The sequence below is a fragment of the Osmia lignaria genome, chromosome 7 (assembly GCF_051020975.1).
Source record: "Osmia lignaria lignaria isolate PbOS001 chromosome 7, iyOsmLign1, whole genome shotgun sequence".
Classification (NCBI taxonomy): Eukaryota; Metazoa; Arthropoda; class Insecta; order Hymenoptera; family Megachilidae; genus Osmia; species Osmia lignaria.
Window position 1 is genome coordinate 4,901,197 of NC_135038.1, and position 18,540 is coordinate 4,919,736.

An 18,540-nucleotide genomic window follows, 5' to 3' on the forward strand; every position below is an offset into this window, starting at 1 on the left:
GGAAGCACTTATATCGTTATTTGCTTTCGAAATCTGAATTTTCTGAAGGAATTTTGTTAGATTTTAATACGGTGAAAATGAAATAAATCCGAGGATGGGATAAAAATATAGGACATGCACGGGGAAGAATAAGGAAGATGAAAGTCGAGGGTAGAGGAGAAAAGGAAGGAACGAGAGGAGGAGAAAGGAATCCTTCCGTGACCCGTACGGAGTTGCTGCCTCCTTGTGGTTTCCGCGTTCACACAACAGGCATCGCGTTTTACGGTACGGGACCGGTTCACGGTGATTCAGAGCTTTATGCCTGTTCCAGCAGAATTAACGTCGGTGTCTTCCCTCCTCCGTTGCTTTTTTTCCCTTTCTCCGGCGAGCAGCCAGGGAGGCAAAGCAAGAGAAAGGTCGTCGATGAGAATGAAAATGAAACGGGAACTCTTCGAAGCCTCGATCTGACTAAATTCTATTCCAATGCGATGCATCGATGGAAATGGAGAAAAAATGAGGAAAAATTAACCCTTTCAGTTGAAAATACAAATTTAAAATTTTAAGCAATTTTCTTTGGTCCCAAAATAAAGATAAGCAAAAAAGTTTGAGAATGCTGAGGAGAATTGGATTCGATTTTCGCGGTACAAGCGTTAATAGAAGGCGGTTAGAATCTTTCTCGAGGAACTCTCTCTGCCCCACTCGAAGTAACCCCCCCACGTCCCCTCTTTCCAGCTAGCGTCGCGGTATTTCGCCACTTTCGATTTTACACGGCGAGTAGACTCGCTCCGTTACCGTTAATTTCATGGATCGGTCACGATCGAACCACGCACCAGGAAGTGGGTCGATCCGGCGTAGAAAACGAGGACGAGCCCGTAACGTCGCTCCTCTAGATCTATCCTCGGCAACTGTGTCTCGTTCCAAATTTCCCTATTTTACTGTTCCCACGAAACGGAAAGTCTTATCACGATTCCTTTGGTAAATTTAAAAAGGAAAATTGATAAGTCTTCGTTCGCGCGTCAGCGAAATTAGTCGGAAGACCTAAAAATAGGAATGGAGAAAAACAGAGCGGACCGAATAGGACGCGGTGATAGCGTAAGAAGCTATCAGGGGTTTCACCGTCTCCAACGTGGAAGCCCTTTCGCACCTCTGAAAATCGAAGCCGATTTCTCCCCGCTCGTCTCGTCCCCTCGAACGAGGAGTAAAATTAGAAACGACCGACCGCACGTCGAAACTACCCGAATTAAGGGGATGAAGATGGGGAGCGCGTAAACCGGAGGAAAAATAGAGATAACCTGCTTACGATATAGGAAGCGAAGAAGCGGTAGAATGTTGCGTTACCCGCGTAATACTCTTCGAAGTTGAAGAACGGAGTAGGGGTTGCAATGGGTGGGGGGTGGAGGCGGGTAAACGCGGATGTTTGGTGAACGCGAAAGAGACGGTTCGCGAGTATCGCGGAGGTGGAGAGAGCAGATATACGGGTGTTATAGCGAGGGAAACGATCGAAAACGAGTAGGGAGACACTGTGGAGTGTCAGAGAGAGGGAATAACGACGAGGAGAGGGAAGGAGAGAGAAAGAGAGAGGAGCTAGTGGTACGAACAGAACGGAGTTACGTTCGCGACTTCAGTGTCTTTCCGGACGCCACAGGTTCCAGGCACGCACCAATTTTTTTTCTCCCTCTTTTCCCCTCTTTTTTTTCTCTCTCTATCTATACCTGTCCATCGTCACTCTTCTCTCCAACCGCTCCCTCCACCATTCTCAACCCCCTATTTTTTTTATCGTCCTCTTTCTCCAACTCCTCCCTCCTCCAACGTTCAGTGTTTCCTTGCTCCGGTGCTGGTGGCCTTTCCTCGTGCTGTCTCTCCTGTTCGGAACTCGCTTTCAGGACGACGTCGTCGAGGCGCGTGATCGTTTTATCCCCCACCGTGTGGAAGGCGGTTAAGGGAACCAATCGGAGCACCGCTTCCGGCAACGGTGGACGGCCCAATGGGCGAACACCGACGACGGATAGACGCTGACGATCTGGCGGATTTTGACAGTCGACACACGACCACGGTATCGTGCTGCTCTTCTTCGACGCGTGTCCACCTCTGCGCATCAGGTCCCCGCGGACTAAACAGCCGGACCATCGTTTAAAATCCGTGTCGTCGTTTGTTGTGCCTCCGAAGGATATCATCCTTTATATTATTCGTCCGAGACACTCTGTTTATCTGGTGTGAAAAAGAAACTCTGTCGAGTTGGTTGATCGTTCAGCTAACTGGTGATCATCTTGGAAGAGAGAGAGAGAGAGGAAGGAGTCAGAGTTTAGGTGTCCCAGTGTCGACCAGATTCCTGGGGGGGAGAAGAAGGTTCACCATTGAACCTTCCGGTGTTGTTCCCTGCTCCAGGGATTCTTCCACCGAGATCAACTTTCTCGCCTCATCCTCCGACTCTCTCCCTCTCTTCCGGCTTGCTCGTGACAAAGTGTTACTCGCGGTGTGTCAGCGCGAAACGACGCTCCTGGATAAGAATCTGCGGGCGCAGAGGCGCTGAAACAGTGGCGAGAGTTTAGCCTCGGTTGGTGTTCACCTCACGGGGACTGATCGAGGGAGAAAGTGAAAGTTTGCTGGGATCGAAGAGATAAATGCACGCGTGAAGGAAACCGATGAGCTGCGCTATGGAGTACCAACAATTGGCGCCACCGCCGGTACCAAGCGTGTTGCACCAAGCGCACCACCATCAACAGCAACAGCAACAGCAACAGCAGCACCAACAATCGGTGCAACCAGCCCATCCTCACATTGTGGTCGCGCCGGCGCACCAACAACAACCCCAACAACCACCACCCCCACAGTTACCGCCCACCTCGCACGGGCACCAGGTTCACGCGCCACTTCCGCCTATCCACGACGACAGCACCAGCTCGCGTTGGACGCAGTATCAACATCTATGGAGACAGCATCATGTCTACGTAAATGGTAGGACTTTCGATCGATCCGATGGACCAGAGATACTTTTAGGCTTGAATTTAGGTTCAATTCATTTCCAGAATTTTTACGTGGGGGGATGCCCCCCTAGGAAGGGGCCGGGGGTAGTGCCGGATTTTTACCGGCTAAAACTCCCACGCACTGGGACATCTTGCGAACAGAATGGAACCCCCTGCGAAGTAGGGCCTCATTCATTCGTCTGCTCGTTAACGCGATTTTGTTTTTCTTGTAAGAAGAACAAGATTGAATTTTATTTGTAGCAAAATGACTATATTCTGCAACCGCTTGCGTCACTGACTCACACGGTATATTAACATTGACATGAATATTGATAAGTCAGCTACCATGGTCAGCGTTGATCGACGCTGGTAATTGAATAATTAAGAAAAGTAAAGATTGCCATCAGGCTTCCGGGTTTGTTAAATCGTCAGGTGTTTATTGAAACATTGACGCGGTATATGGAGGGAAATCTGGTTATTAGAAAGCGGTAGGAGAGAAGAATCGGTGATAAAACAAGAGAGTAAAGTGGAAACGCCCACCTGTTGCTTGCATCAGGTTGCCTACATTTTATCCGTAATTATCTCGCGTGATCTAACTATCGACTTAGATCATACCTACGTGACTTTCTCCGTTACATTTTTTCCTCTGCTTATTTTTCATTTCAATTATCCAATTCTCTGTTATCGAGTCGATTGTTTCATTGTGCCCACGATTCATACCTTTTTCCCTTGGGGAAAATTGATTAAAACGTTTAGAATTGCTGATCCAGGGCACGAGTTATCCAGGTGGTTCTCGAGCTTTTATTTATATTGCGTCGAGAAAGTTATTTATTGGCTACGTCGATCCGAGTTAACGGGTTCGAACATGGAGCGTGAATGAATCATAGCCGTTCGTATGCAAACGTGTGAATTCACCTATGCCCACCTATCCTACTTGCCACGGAATCGACTCAAGGCTATTAACATTTGCATCCTCCCACGTTTTCCACTTGTCAGTCTCCTCTTTCTGTCTATCGTTCGACCAGAAACGTAGGAAAGTCTTTGAAGAAGCGTAGAAAAATGAATGATGTTATTCGTCTTGTTTAAGAAAAACAGGGTGGTCTCTTTTTGCTTCTTCTCAGGGAATAGTTATAGGAATGTCTATCGTAGACACGCGATACTACGATTAATTTCGAGGTCTATTAAGCGAGCGAGCGAGATGCACACGCTAGCATCTCGAAGCTGTTAACGCGTTAAAAATAACAGAGGTCTGAAAGTTCCTACAGCCTGTTGCTACCAATTGCACGAGGACCATGCCTCTGCATTTTATTTTCAGAGGTGTCTCAAGTGTAATTAGGGACGAAATTAGTCGTAAAATCGTGTTGTGTAACGAGAGGATGGTTGATTAAAAAATGTGTTTATTTCGGGGAATGACACGATCCCGTGTCCGGATTCGTCATTGTTCAACGAGAACGTCAAAGTGCAGGATGGGCGGACCATCCCTAGGCATTGTGCCCTTCAAAGCGTTTTCATCCCATTGTGTCCGACGACAATTCGACGCGCACACCCGAGCGCACTTGCAATCAGCTTGCGAGGTCGTTTAGCGTTTAGAACGGACCCGTAAAGTTACCAGGGACGGACGTGGAAAGATATGAAAAGTGGCCCCGTTGGGATTTCGGGTCTAATTCGATCGAACTAGGATAATCGTATTAAAATTATAGAAAAATTATAGAAAATGTTTGAAAATCTAATTTCAGACTGGATCCTCGATCGATTTCTCTGATTCAGAGAATGTCTATCGAATCATCCACGATTTCAACTCGAACGATATCTGTCATGAATCGAGGTCACAGGTCGTCCTCCACTTTGCGTCACCAGACTGTTAGTATTCTTGATATTAATTTCTATCGACGCGTAACGATTGTATCCTTAAACTTCTCACCTGTCTCGTGTCTCGAAACGTGTTCCACCCCGTCGCTACATTTTTCATCCTCCTTATCTAAAATTTTCCATTTATCATTTTCCCAGATATTTTGAAATATTTCGAATTTTCTACGTCACCTACTTATCAATATTTACTATTTCTTTCACGCACCGATTTTTTTTTTTCTTATTAAGAAAAAGTTAAGTGCAATATGCAAATTGCAATTCGATACAAGTATCGCTCGGGTCACTTTCAGGCATTCGATACCGACTTTACGACTGCAACTGATTTATAGTTCCATAAGAAAATTTCCTTGAATTTGCCTGTCATTTTCTACGCACGTTGCAATCAGACTCGTTAGTCTTATGGAAAATTATGATCGTTTATTTAGTATCAGTTGATAAGATAGACAATTTGTCTCTACGCTTTTCTATTGTTTTCAATTGATCTTGATCATTTTTACTCTGACAATCGAAGAATTCGTTTGATAATTTTATTAATAAAAAAGAAGAAAGAGAAGCGCGCTTGCATTTTTCTATTGTACACGCACGTTCAGTCCTATATGTGTTTGTCGGAGCGAGTTAACGTTTGCAGAAGACCGTGGCACATTGGCCGTCACCTGACCTTCTCGAAGGCCGTGCTTTAATCCCGAGCCTAAACGAAGCCTTAAGAAATCAGTGTACGTATCTTTCGATGGTGCACCGAGTGTACTCGCGTTACGTGTGTGCGGCCGTTTATGCGTTTCGCTGCAGCACGGTGCACACGTGTCGCTCGCGAGGGCTAGTTAACAGCACCCACACCCGCCTTCCGATACCCGCGTTAAAGTTTCACGTTTCAGGGTCACACTTTTCCTTACCACCGTGTCTGATCGGAATTTTAAGCGAATCTCGTCAGTAGAAGAAATGTCGAACTCTATTGCAGAAAAATAAAATAAAATTCGCCTTTTCTTTTTTTTTTTTTTTTTTACGTTCAATTAACGCCGGATTATCAAACTTCGCTGTATAACTAACTCGCGTACGCGTATTGACAATCGCGTCGCGTTTGTGTTGGTACACGTGCATGGCCGCGCAACATCACAGAACGGTAATTATTGCATACAGAAGAGGGAGAGGAGGGAGTCGAGCGACAAACACACAGCGTATTTTTTCCGTGTTTTATAGAAACGTTTCTTTGTATAATTATCGGCCATGAAATTGCATTAATACGTTGAGTGTCATGGAGTCACGAATTTTCTTTTTAAACGAATTCAAATTTTCGCGCGCGAACGTTCGTACGCGGGGTGGTGGTCCGCCACGGGTCTATATATATAGGGCCTCCCTCGCTAGATTGTCAGTCTCCTCGGGACCGCCCGAGGGGAAGGATGGGTCCCGTGACACCGTTTCCACGGAGATACTAATTTAAACCTCAAATTTGCAAATTAACTACTTATATTTTTATAAGGAAAAATGATTGCCCCTGTTTTGATCAGCGTATTCCCAGTGTTGGAAACAGAAATAGGATGATAGAAGAAAGGCGGAGGGGTGGGGGGAAGCTTGCATACACAATAAACAGCAGTGCATCACGCGTGCATCCACGTGCTCGCGCATCGAGGGAAGCTGATCCGCGAAATTGGATTCTCTTCGAGCGGATCGATCGATAAAAAATGATTACTCTGGAGATTTTCTACCGTTCCTCGCTCTTTCTCTTTCTATTCGTCAATGCTATTCTATAAAATTAGAATTCCTCTACCAGTTTTAGCATAGATTTCGACTTTTCGCGATTAGGAAACTGAAATTCACCGCGAAGGTCTGAAGCAGGTCCAAACGCCACAGTCAAGGTGCAAAGTGACCAGGAGAAAGCTTTTAGAAATCGAGCAGAGCGTATCAACCCCCTCTTACCTTTGAAATATTAAATTTGCAATTCATTTTTTCACTCGCTAAGAAATTAAACGCTTGTTTCTCTTTCTTTTCAGGTAAGCAGCACACATAATGAAATAACCCAGTCTTACTTACATGTAGAATACTTCTGGTGTGTTTGTATGTAAGTAGAACTTTCTTTCCTTTATCCTGATTAACGATTCCTCCAAATCTTTTCTGTCTATCAATTTTCGGAATTACTTTGATGAAATTTTTCGAAGTCTGATCATCGATGGGAATGAAAGACACGTTGGAACAAATGGTCGAGGAGAAAATCTGCGGTTCGGTTGTGTGTTAGAGGGCCGGTTTTAAGGTTGATAGAACTACCGCGACATAAATAGGCAGTTAATGTTATCGAACGACCCGACTGCACGATAACGTCGGCCTCCTCGTCAACCTCCACGATAAACTTTTCACTCCTTCCCAATGCTATCAGGAACAAAGATTTTTACTCCTGCTAATTAAATTTATTTTCACCGCGGAAGAAAATTCGGTGCTCACCTTAGGTCATCTTTTTCGATTCAATCTTTTCACTTGACCTCGCGATTTTTGCAAACGTTCTGTCAATTTTATCTTTAATCAGAACCAGGAAAAGATGATTATTTCTCAATCTATTTAAAAACATTTATTTTATCCACTGCGATATTATGTCTAGAATCAATCTATTTTACATGTGCTTGGAAAATCATTTCACTGTTTCCATTAACGTCTGGCCATTTTTATAAATAAAACATCGGTCTAAAATTACAAGAACCGTTGCGTAAAATATGCAGCTATCGGAGTGTTAAAAATAATTATTAAATATTCTCTGTTTATCCAAAGATAATTCCCTCTAAGAAAAATGATGTTTCGGTAAGATAGATTTGAAAACTCGTTTCATAATTACACGTTGCTTCTACTTCCTGTTGTTTGGAAATTTTCTGCAATGACAGGAAGGAAAGAAGAAGAAGAAAAAAAAAAAATATCTTCCATTTGTGTGTAACTTTGAAATCGAACCTGTGTCGTGACCTTGGCAAGAGGTTACAATGAATTAATGTCAAGGTCGTGGTGATTACGTAATCATCATAACCCCTTGAGCGTTGCAACGCTCCACGATAAGCGCATTTTTTCTTCTTCTTCCACGGGATTATCGGTTTCAGTTGATCACGCTGTTAGTAGCATGTTTCGCGAAGTAATTAAATCGATGGCAGCAGATGTTTCATTGTTTCATAAATTCTTCCGATGATTTTCTGGATGAAACACGAGGTTCAAGAGATATAATTTATCGCTGTCGAAACATCGTTGACCATGAATGAAAACGACTACAAGTATTTTCGCTTTGTTCCATGAATATTACATATGAGTATACCAGAAAATTATTCAAATAGAGCAGAATAAGCGTATTAATCGCACTGTACAGTCCTATCTATATTTTATTTTTAACGCGTTGAGAAATATGAAAATTGTGAAAAATATCGGTAAATGGATGGAAAATAAGAAGGAAGGAACGGAGAACGGTTTCCCGAGGATACCGTAACGAAGAGTTACGTGTAAAAGTAAATCCCGAGTGCAACGTCCGCCGGCAATTTCACTTTCCTTACGACGAAAGGAAAGAAACTGTGTATCTCCAAGTCCCACTTGGCTGCTCGTAAAAACACGAGCAAGACTAATGTGCACACCGTTCTGCATTCGCAATCGACGCACCTCTTTTTAACAAACTAAATTCCATCCAATGGAAACATTTTCTCTATATTCGAATAAAATGAAATTTTCTAACCACTCGGTTTATTATTCTTCCCGTATCGAGGCTGGTGTGCATCGAATGGGTCAACAAGGCCGCCTTTCGATGTCGACCCAGTTCTTTTCTTTTTTTTCTTTAATTTCAATTGTCACGTCCAGTACTATGACTAATTGATTCGAGAACCGCGGTGCGATTAATCGTTCGAAGCGTTAAATTGTAGAACCCTGGGGAGATTTCTCAAATAATTTTCAATTATTCGATATGAAATCGAATGGAAGCCACCTGTTTCATCTCGACGCATCGATATTATTCACCTTTTTCTCAGCAATGACGTCTGGATTTGTTTCTATAAAAAGAGTTCGTCACGACAGACAGATAGTAATTATTATTCTTTGAAGTTTCCTCTTTTTTCGATCTCTTCTGTTAGAGCTCGTTTATAAATTCATTTATCTATCCTTATCGATGAATAATTAAATTTCTATCATTCGTACGAATTATCCGAGGTGTTTAATTACCGGGCCTGATGAAAATATCCAGTTTCTAGAGAATAATTATTTCATCGTTCGCCGTTGAATCACGGTATCGTTCATTGCTCGGGTACACGCCTTATATAATCGAGTGTCGCGAGAAAGTCTACGATTTTTGCGATCGCGGTTCGCTTTCCAGACCGTGTTCGGGATCCAGTGGAAATGAAAAGAAAATGAAAAAAGAAAAAAAAAAATCGCGCATAAAGAAGAAGGATAAAGAATGAAACGAAGCGTTGGAAAAATTGCACGTAGCAAAACTTCCTGTAACGTAAGAAACGACAACCGGTTCTAAACCGTGGCGGATGTTAAAAGGTGTGTACATATAGGTGATTATGACGACGATGGCGAACAGGGAGATAAAAAAAAAAAAAAGAAAGAAAAAATAAAAATAGAAAAATCGCAGCGACTCTAGGAATGTAGGATCGTGATTCTTGGATCTTGTCTCGAAATGTTAATCAACGAAGGAAATTTTGCAAAATTTTAATAACAATATCTGTCGGTTCGATGCGTTTCCCTTTCGACAAAGATACACGATCAGACTAGGAAGTGTCGCGTCACGCAACTTTCACTTTCACCGAAATAACGAGGACGCGCGCACGACGATTCTCTACGTGTTTGGTCGTATCTTTTTTATACGAGGATAAATATAAAAATCCTCTCCCACACTTGTTCGCGTTTCGTGTTCCCCAGAGTGTATACACACTCTCTGTGGATACCCCCTTTCTCTTTTCGGCGCCCTTTTTATTCTTTCTCCTCCCACCTTCCCTGTTTTTCTTAGCCTCTTTCGAAAGGAGAAATTCGACTGGCGACCCGAATAAACGAACAAACTGCCAAACGAAACGCGTTCGATTCGCTCGAATTTCTTCTTAAAATTTATCTTAATAAACGTCGCTCGATTCGTGACGGTAAATCAAGGATAAATCAACAATTGATTGGCAGTGTCGCGAATGTCACTATCGGGAATATATGTATCTGATTTATGACGCGACTCGTGGAAACTAGTTTTTGATTAGACGGTTCGAATACCTGTATTTTTATCCGATACCAATCCAGATGAGACCTGTCCCGCGGGATTAAATGTCACACTAATGTTACGCGTCCAGGTTTCTCTGCAGGTGCCAGTTAATTTCCTCTAAAAAAAATAAAAAGAAAATCTTCATATCAATATTTTTTAAAAACTTCTTAATTAATCTCTAATTAGCTATGTACTATTGATAATTTTCCAGATTTTCTATAGGCAGTAATACTCCTGTTTTTGTTTTTCAACAAAATACGAGGAAATATTTCATAAAATTTCAGTCTCTATCGTGAAACAAAACTAAAGGAACATTGATTTATTAGTCAACTGAAACGAGTAAAATGAGGATTTCCTCAACGCAGCCAGGTAGGCAGCAACACTTCCTGCATATCAGGATCGAGTTTCGATTTCATTATTTTTATTCTATCGTTGTCTCTATTTACAAGAACGTTACAAAGCACCATCAGCTTTCTAAATCGTAACATTAACGTCATCGAAAGTCTGTAATTATAATTGATCGAAGATGATATTTCGGTGAATGGTCGAGTATTCTGGTGCACACGTGCCAACTGTCTAATTACATTCCCATGACGATATTTCTCCTCTGTTATCTGGCCCCGCGCTCAATCGGCTATATAATTCGCTAGGGCGATAATTGACAATTACTGCCACTTTCTTTTACTTGGCGGACCGACTGTCGAACAGGCGATTTTAATTGATACGCTTAGCTCTTCACGGGACACTTTTAATTGGACGCGTCTTGGGGAGATAATGAAGATACGCCTATTATCTCTTCAGTCGAACCGTTCGATTCCTGTATTTTATTTTAGCTCCTTATTTCCTTCCTTCTTGTTTACATTCAACGTGAACGAAGATATTGGATTCCATAGAGACACGGTAAATTATAACCTCTGCGAAGTTGGCCCCTCATTATCAAAAATTTGAAAAATTGATAAGAGTTCTATCAAAGTTGATATCAAAAAAGTTATAGCTCCTCAAAGTTGCGAAAATGAGAAGTTTGTCCCCCATACCTTCAAATGTTATTTTCGGTACTTTAATCGACGGAACTATTTTTAAAACTGATAGAACTCTTATCAATTTTTCAAATTTTTCATAATGACGGGCCAATTTCACAGAGGTGTAACTTTCGAAACATGGAATACAAGAACGAATGAAAAATTTTGGTCGGTTGCTTTAGAAGCACTGGGTATATCTAACAACTTTCTCGTTGCACGCCGAAAAGTACGAACCCACGTGCCAGCTGGAGAAAGGAGGCCATCCAAATGTCAGTCCTGCATGGCGATGTCTTGGCACATCTCGTCTCTCTGCGTGTACACTCGAATCAGGCTTCCACGGTGAAAAAATGCTTCCCTTAAAATTTATTAACCCATCGATTACCCCCTCTGAGGAATCACCCGTAGGATAGTTTGAAAGATGGCTGACAATCTTAACGATAATCAATCACGTTACGTTTTACGCGTTACGAATTCTTCGGGAAAAATTCCTGGTGTCGATGGAATTCCCGTTTGTTGTCACCGGTATTCGAGATAGATCTAGGCACGGGGAGGGAAAAATGCGGAATGCGAAGGATTGGAAAAAAGGGAAAGAGAGGAGAATCGCTGGTAATCGGCGGGCAACACTCGCAGAAAAGACGACGTCTATTGCGACGCTCATTGACTCGAATCAAGTTGACCTAGTGAGGCACCCACTAGGTTGTTTAATCTAAAATTAATTCCTCACAGCTGCTGACCGCCGACACGCTCCTCCGATGCTTCTTCTTATTCTTCTGTCGTCTTTTATTATTCTTATGTCGTGTCAAGGCCGCATTCCAGTTTCATTCGAACTTTCCGCCAGTTGGAAACGCGCGGTACGACTAGGATAAATAGAAAAATCGAGCCAGGTGTATCAACTAAATATTATAAATTAAAATAGTTGCAATTAACCCTTGAACGTCGATACCTGGATCAATTGAATTAAAATTAGGGCTCTCTCCATGGTCCGACGTCCGAGGGTTACGACTACACGTAGCCATTTCCATTGTGAAAGTATTAACCGCCGTGGTGACCGGTACCATTTTAACCCTTTCTAATTTAATATCAACCTCGATTTATAACTCTTAACACTTTCCATCGAGGAACTAAAGCAACGATTCAGTGTGAAAAAAGAAATACAGCTGCAAGGTAGATGTTATTTACGGTTACAGCAGTAATAACGTAACAACGCGATGATGCGCGTATTTTTGCTACGACCAGATTAGTATGCCGTTCAACGTGGTCGCAGTTGTAATCCTCTTCTACGTGTACCACTAACAAGTGTTCCAAGTGTTTACAGACGCTTTAGAGCGTTGCACATTAAATACGGATGAACGGTTTGTTTGATCTTCGCCACTTTGGAAATTATTATAAGAATTCATTGACGCTTATGTTCGGGCGGGAATCGAGGTGTTAAATGAATTCAGTGAGAAGAATCCACAGGTTGTTAAGGTGATCGATAAAGAGAGGAGAAAGGTAGGAGAAAAGGCAAAGAACCGTCGCGTCGTACTTCCGCGATCTTTGGCGATCCTAGGCGTTTCCCAGTCGCGTGACCGATCTTTTCCCCTCGTCTGCCTAGACAACTCGTTCTTTCCGTATCGGTTGGTTCTCTTACGTCACTGGTTCACTTTTGCACCGAGTACGATCGGTTTCCACGAGAAAGTTCCCCGACTGCTTTCCCACCGTTTCCTTTGACATCGCCGCCAAATTCGGGACCAGTTTTTCTTATCGCAGACAATTTCAAATATTTAATTACCCCTTTCTCTTTATTCTTTTCTAATACATAGTATCATTCTTCGATGTACCATAAGTGCCATTTTCTAATAATTTTCTATCATGAAATTTCTTTATCGCAGACAATTGTTTGTTGTAAATAACAAGCAATCGTCGTAAACTAAAAAGAATCATGGAAACTTTGTACGGTTATTTTCTTGAAGGTTCAAGCTTTAAATCGATGTAACGCAAGTGCCATTCGGCGCTACTTTTATGTCATCATTTTTATTTGATACAGAACGTCTGCGACTAATAGAAGGTCTCTGTTAAATGATCGAACGATTGATCGATCGATTGGAGATCTTTCCGCGGAACAAAAGCGAGCCAGTGTTGTCTATCGAATCGAGGTGGTAACGATTGGTCGACAACAGGTTTCGAAAGGCACGTGTGTCCTTCGATAGTCAGCGGCTCGTCCTTGGCAATGGAACGTAGACACGCTCGGATCCACGTAATAGCGGCAGTCCTTTTAGTTAATCCTTAATCGTTACATTCTATGCAACTTGGATCATCCGCACAATTATCCCGCGACTTTCAACCCTTACGTAACCCGCGGGTAAAAAATCATTTTGCATCTTATCGTCTCGCAAGGACGAAATATCCTTGAACGAGTCCAATCGGCATACCGATCAAATTGAACGAATTAGACGAGAACGAAAATTAACTTCCTCGTTAGAAACCAGACATTTTATTTACCATTTTATTTCTCTCACTCTCCGGTTGCTTTTACTTTCAATCTGTTTACTCGCACTCGCAACATCCTGATCGCGAGATTCCTGCAAATCGATTTGTGTAAGAAGCTTATAGAATGATGCGAAACCTCTCTGATGCGATTAATAATTAAGAATCGATTGGCTTTTTAGATGGATCCGATAATTTTTCAACAAATTCCTTCAGAATGTATTACCTGTCTACGATTCGTAGATTTTCTTTTAAACCGAAGCCGATTTATTATTTCTTTCTTTTGAACGCCGAGTATAATCTGCTGTCGGATCGGTTTAATGACCAAACTGATGTGCTTTTTGTTTCAGGTAAGTCGTCGGTTTATTTCATCACCGGATACTTACCGTGACGATCGTTGATGCTTTTGTAACTTCTCGTGGGTAACGTTAATTATTTATTAACTACCGTAATTCGTTATAGAAACGATTCGATATGTTACTCGGAAAGAATAGAAACAGATTAAATCGAATCGGTCTGGTGAAAATTACACCGCCCACGCGTTGTCCTAATGATAGACTTCGGAACACGGCCAATAACGACGGAAGTCGGGGGGACAGGGTGTTCCGTTAACGATAACTCGGCTACGGAGACGTTTTATCGCGTTTGTCGAAGCAATTACACGGATCGATAGCAGAAAGAGAAAGTCTCCAGGGGAAGGAGAAAGCAATCGGAAAGAATCAAATCGTTCAGATTGCTCGTACGACCGAGTCTCGTTTTCTGCCCGCCAGTTAACTGGACCCACGTGCAAACACTGTGTCCACGATTTATACAGATCGTTTCACAGACGAATACGTAATTTCCTTGGCGATTATGAAGCTGTCGCAGGCGTCGCGTCAAACATTTCCAGCCGAGTGTGCTCGTCGCTTGTGCGCTCGTTGAAATCACTTCCGGTTCAACGCCTCCTCTTGATCGAGTTTCTTTTAACATTCTTGGTGCACGAACGAACATTTTTTTTTCTTTACAATTTAGGGAACTAAGAGGATATTAAATAATTTCAGTGGTACCTCGGTATACGTACAAATTTTACTGTGAATTTTGCGTCATTTTTAAATAATTATCTGAGGAAAAATTAAATTACTAAGGATATCATATAATAAACTATAACCGCGAAACAGGAGTGAATAAAATTTATTCCATTTGGTTTGTTAATTTCGAATCTATTCATTAAGGTCGTATACCGAAGTATATCAGTGTAATATTTTCCAAGTAGTTTAGGATATCGTTTATTTTACTATCCTTAGATACAATAGTATGTCCTATTATCCTGAAAAGGAAGGATCGGCAGCCCGGAAGTCGGCACTTGGCTGCTCGGTGACTCGGTTTGCCCGAGGGGAAAGTGGTTTGAGCAACTTTCACTTGCTGCCAGGCCAAGCCACGTCTCCTCGGCTCGTACACCCAGCACCGTCTCGTATTGTGTCGTTCTTTAATAGAAGAAATACCTTTATTGCTCGTGATATCCTCTTAATTCCCCGTTTAACGAGGAAACCGTGACAAAGGTTTCTTTTGCCACGCACGAAAGTCACTTCGCACCTTGATTCGCAGCTAGAATCGCTACCGATTTCTCCGTTCGATAATTACCTGGAAGTCCTTTAAAAATTAGTCTTTCGATTTTCTCGATCACCGTAATCGTAATTCTTCGATCTTTCGATTGAACTAACCTCGTCTTGCTTGCCTCTGAAAGGGGGAATTAGCGAGCGACTCGGTCGATCGACCGAGAATAAATTCGCGAAGCGTGTTAGCGAAGAAATCAGATTGTGGATGAAAGAGAAATCCACGGGTCGCGGATGGTGGGAGAGCACATGGTTCATTAAAATGGTTGGTTAGCGAGAGCAGGTGAGGGAAGGAGGAAAGAAAGAAGGAAGCGGGACCAGTCGGTAGTCGGTGAGGCAGGAAGAGAGAAGCGTATACGCGACCTTTCTTCTTTCCTCTTCCCGTTTCTATTTTCTCCATCCACCTGTCTCTTTTCCACCTTCTCACGGAAACGATTTCGTTGTTGCGTGCCTGAAACCTATCCGCGTAACGCGTAAAACGCTCCTGCGCCCGCGCGTTTCTGCTTTATCAGGAAGCGAAGAAAGCGACCGCCGCCATCTCCGCCGAATAAAAAGCTCCAAAGAATGAAATTTCTCTATATCGTCCTGTTCTGGCTGGATCCTTTCTCTTTTTCGAATCCCTTTCTACGCGATATTTGCGACGATTCGGGATCAGAATTTTTAGAATCAAGGGCGAAAATTTCCAGGGAAAGAATTCCAGTAAACACGAGTTCGAAAATACTTCCTCGTCCAGTTATTGCTGGACAAAATTGTGTACATCCGTTTTCTGAATATCACGTTGTTTGCCTTATGATGCAATCGAACCTGTTCCCCTTTAAAATTACAATAACGTTGGAACGGAGGATTTTGTTCAGTTAATCGTTTGTCCTGTATGTTAATTAGACACGTAAAAAATTTAGAAAGAATTTTTAATTTCCTTCTCTTTTTTGGATAGAAATAAACATGATCGCGTGAAAGGACCACGTTTGTCCAACAGAGAAATTTTTCGTCTTCCTGTATTCTGGTATCTTTATTAGAGTGAAAATTATTATAGATAAAACCGTGTACGGGGAAAGTTGATAACTTTATTAGCAAAATAATTAACGTGTATTAACATCTATCAATTTCGTGCTGTAAGGTTCTTCAAAAAATAACGAATTTTCAAAACTGATAAACTTTCCAATATAAAAAGAAAATTCAAAGTTCCAAGATCAGTTTCATAAAATATAAGATTATCGAGGTGCGAACGTGTTTCGCTTCCGCATCGATACTCCTGACGATTCGATGAAATGAAAAAATAAGAATAATTTGCCTTCTCTTTCATTCGTACCGCTATTTGTTCCCGTTTCGGTGTATCAGGAAATGCGTGTCCCCTTCTACGCGGGTTCGCTGTGTGCGCGAGGGAAAGTTTTCGTTCTTACCAAATTCTTTCTCCTTCCCTTGCCTCGCTCTCCCTCCCATATTTTCCACGGCACACCGAGAGAAACTCGGGATCACCCGGTTTTTACATCGCGGTTTATTATCTCTAACGGATTATCATTTCGAAAAGATTATCTGATAGTAATCGAGAATCATTCGCGTCTTCTGGAGAAAACACGGAGACGATATTCCTCGGATAATCTCGTTACAAGTCTTTTCAAATGGAGGCTTTCGTTGGTAACCGGAGAAAGCTCGAAAGATCAGTTCCAGGTGGTTTGTACTTTAATTCGATCGATCAGGTGAAAAGTCGGTGAAAATTGGAGACGCGGAGTGAAATTGTTCGATCGAACGTTCGGAGGATCGGTTAGGATTGAATATTTTTCTCCTTCGCGTGGGTGTAACAGTATATAACAAGGTTCCCGAGGGAGAGTATCGGTGGTGTGCATCGAAGCGACAGGAAACGATTGCCAGGAGGTCTGGAGGCTATCAGAGGAGCGGCCAAGGACGTGTTCGTGGCTGGTTGCGTTTCGCGATATCCGCCACTGCACAGATACACCAGCTCCTCTCTGTTCCTCTCCTCTCGTCCTACCTGTTCCTTTTTTTTCCTATTCAGTTGGAAAAAAATAATGAAAGAGGTTTGTCGCTAGACTCTCTGGATGTTTATGCGTTTACTAGAGCGTGCAAAAAGTATGCGATAGCTGAATTATTAGTTAAATATAGAAAAACAATGTATTTGCATAAATAGTCGCAATCTATTCGATGGGGAATAGTGCAGAAATGTAGAAAAAACGAGATCTAGAGGCAAAAAAATTCGATGAGATTTTGACCCACTAAACACAGTGGCGCAAGATTTTCAATCGTAGAAGAGAAAAGGAGGAAGCTCGAAAACTGGAATCGAAGGAACACGTAGACGATTTTCACCGGTCGAATTCGCGGGAAAAGACGTGTCGAAGAATTTACGTAATATCCGCGCAAAAGTTTGCGAACGAAGGAAAGGTGGATCTCGCGGGATTCTCGAACTGCCGGAAGTAAACCGCGACCAAGTGTGTTCCTTAAAATGCTTTCTCTTTTCGAGCACGCTCCAATTAGTGCGCTCTTCTCTAATTACCGACACAGCTTACAATGATTACACAGGGAACAGGGAAACTATTCCTATTTTTACGCGTCGATGTTACGTGTATTCCAGCAGGAAATACAAATAGACTGAAAACATTGAAATCGCGAATGAAGAAACGTTCGAAAATTCTACAAAATCTACTTGTATTCGTGGAATATATTTCAAACGCAAACAGAAAGAGAACGAGTTGAATTTCTTCGTGTCTGTAAAGGTACACGTGTACGTTATCGCTGAAACAATTGCCGAGAATTTCATATTTTCACGTGTACCTGCTGCTATCTCTACCTTTTAACGACCTTATTCCCGGTGTCGTTTACTAGTTTCGAAACCAGTTCAACTTAGTTAACGCAAAAATGTCTTCTGGTTGATCGTTGTTTCGTGACTTTTATTTTCTGGCTTTTCTGGAAGAAAAAATAAATTAAAATACAAAGAAACAAGACAGCGTTTACCCTTAGGCAATTAACTCTAGACCCGTCTTTGGTCCTAATGAATCCATATCCATATTTTCAATAATTCGACTTTTAACCGAAGAAAAGATCGTTGGATTCTGTTTCTGTTTCTCTGTCTTGTATCCACGTGCATTCTAATTCAACGAGACGCGTGTTAAATTGACGTTTTTATAAAAGTTCGACCACAAAACGTGCCATTTGTTCGTTGAAGTAGCTTAAAGGTGTATACAGGTGCGCCACAAGGACGTAGAAGACCAACAATTAAGGTAATATGTATCTACATATTGAATGTTCCTCGTAGCAATTTCTGCAGACGAAAAGGAAAAAAATACTACGAAACCTGGGAGATACAATGATTTCAATTCAACCAGGATACGTGAAAATATTTCTTTTTTCCTCGATGAGTAGCTCTTTATAGTAGCGTTTCGTCATTTCATTCTCGTCGTTTATTATTGCTGTAAATTAATAAGAGATAAAGGCTTGGGGTATTTAACGAT

The 18,540-nt window shown here is 42.1% G+C and overlaps 1 protein-coding gene across 5 annotated transcripts in view; it reads left to right on the forward strand.

Annotated features, from left to right (window-relative positions):
• The window catches only part of LOC117609568 (PAR-domain protein 1), a 38,736-nt gene that overhangs the window by 10,416 nt on the left and 9,780 nt on the right, over positions 1 to 18,540 (forward strand). Inside the window, exon 1 of one of the 5 annotated variants that reach the window (XM_034336082.2) lies at positions 1,863 to 2,934. The exons of the other annotated variants lie outside the window; for them this stretch is intronic. Within the exon in view, the coding sequence (XP_034191973.2) occupies positions 2,622 to 2,934 (313 nt within the window). The 5' untranslated portion in view covers positions 1,863 to 2,621. Of the gene's footprint in view, positions 1 to 1,862; positions 2,935 to 18,540 lie in introns of those variants that run through there. 5 annotated transcript variants of the gene reach the window in all.